Here is a 1787-nt window from a genome sequence, read left to right as displayed (position 1 = left end):
ATACAAGGGTGCGTAAATGAATTGATAGTTTGCAACCTGCGAGTCCTAGTAGAAGGTTCTAGCCTTTGGATAAGCGTGACAACACGTTTCAGATCTTTGTGAACAATTTCTATTTAAGACGAGAATATATAGCAGAAACGGTGTAAAATTCTGACCCTTTTATCGTCATCAAGAGAAGACAATCTGACAATCAATAATCAACTCGCTACGCCGACTTCTTCAAACAGCAGATAGATTTCAGGTGGACCCAAACAATCCTTTTACTAACGTGCCCAACAACCGCTTCAAAACGAGAATATATAGAAAGAAACAAGAAAACGGAGACGCATTCAATATCAACAACGATGAATGGAACCCGATTAGACAACGACAGCAACCCGATCGGTAGTCAAGAGGATATCGCAGACGAGATGGCTCGTAGCAAAGCATATTTTTATCAAATGACAACGTTAGTCAAAGCGCTGGTATTATTGTTCTTTGTCGCGGCCAGTGCAGTCACACTGGTGGGAAACGGTCTCGTGATTATCATCATAGCAAAGATTCGCCGACTGCAGATACCAGCAAACATCACGATCGTTAATTTGGCCTGTTATGACTTCATGATTGGACTCGCACTAATCGCAACCTTTGATGATCATAAACCACTCTTTCGTTGCGTGTCTTTCACGGTCTACGTAGTCACTCTTCTTTACGGGAACATGCTGGGCATTGGACTGTCTACGATCAACAGGTACGTGGCAATCGTACATCCGTTACGCTACAACCAGTTAATGACTGTTAAGCGCACCTGCATTCTCATGGGTTTGTGCTTTCTGTACGCACTTGCTTGGGGTATTGCAGCAGGCATCGATATGACATATAGCTGGAGCCCGCTCTCAGTGTGCATCGTCGACATAGCGCTCTCGTCCGGTTTCGTGGCCGTTCTTGTCAGTCACTATATTATATTATTTATCATCATGACTTACTGCTACACCATCATTGCCAGGATCGCCTGGGACCACACGGTAAGAATGGCGGCAGCAACAGCTGCAGAAAGAGAGGAATTTTCTACTTTCGATGCTATAATGAAGAAGTCAAAGATCATACTTACCGTGGTCGGCACATCGTTTATTCTTCTTGTATCGCATATAATGCACATGGCGCTAAGCCACATCTTTCCGTCAAGTTTCAAAACACTCCGCATTATTCGATTAATTGCACTGATAATGAATTCATTGCTGAATCCAATCATTTACTTCTTCAAGTACAAAGACTTTCGTCAAGCCACAAATGAACTGTTTGGCTGCAAGCCATCCAGTGTTGTACCGTTTCAACCGAACATGGGGTAAAGCATAAATACAACGTAGCACAATATCTCTTCAAAGACAGACGGCCAATAACAGAATTTAAAATTTACAAGATAATCCGCCTCTTAAAACGGTATGACTGTTCTTACACAGTTTTATTTTATGACTAGTCGATAAATTAACCTGAGAGTAACTGTTATTTTCACAAGTGATATGTAGCGGTGTTTGACAATTCCTCTAATAATCTCATAAAATACGACGACATTATTCCAAGAACCGCGGTAATCGTTTATTCTTAACTTAATTAGGTGTGTTGTATGGTGTTATTATATGGCGTAATATAATAGCTATAACCGATGCTCGGTTACAGACGAGCACGATTAATGTTACAGTTTACGGTATATATGCCGAAAATGCCGAATATGCGCTATTACGGGTTGTGACGGATAAATGAGACCAGGAGGGAGAGTATGACACGATCGTAGGATGATGTATCTTACG

At 41.6% G+C, this 1787-nt stretch overlaps 1 protein-coding gene across 1 annotated transcript; it reads left to right on the top strand.

The window, feature by feature from the left end:
• The first annotated feature begins 344 nt into the window (after positions 1-344).
• Positions 345-1328, top strand: LOC106805883 (histamine H2 receptor-like). The gene has a single exon (XM_014807652.1). The coding sequence runs from the start codon at positions 345-347 to the stop codon at positions 1326-1328; it is 984 nt and encodes a 327-aa protein (XP_014663138.1).
• Positions 1329-1787: the final 459 nt, after the last annotated feature.

Source organism: Priapulus caudatus, unplaced genomic scaffold (genome assembly GCF_000485595.1).
Source record: "Priapulus caudatus unplaced genomic scaffold, Priapulus_caudatus-5.0.1 Scaffold132, whole genome shotgun sequence".
Taxonomy (NCBI): Eukaryota; Metazoa; Priapulida; class Priapulimorpha; order Priapulimorphida; family Priapulidae; genus Priapulus; species Priapulus caudatus.
This window is presented reverse-complemented; position numbering and strand designations above follow the sequence as displayed.

Bases quoted from the DNA above. Each gene is read 5' to 3' on its own strand.
- LOC106805883 (XM_014807652.1), top strand. From the start codon at position 345: ATGAATGGAACCCGATTAGACAACGACAGCAACCCGATCGGTAGTCAA.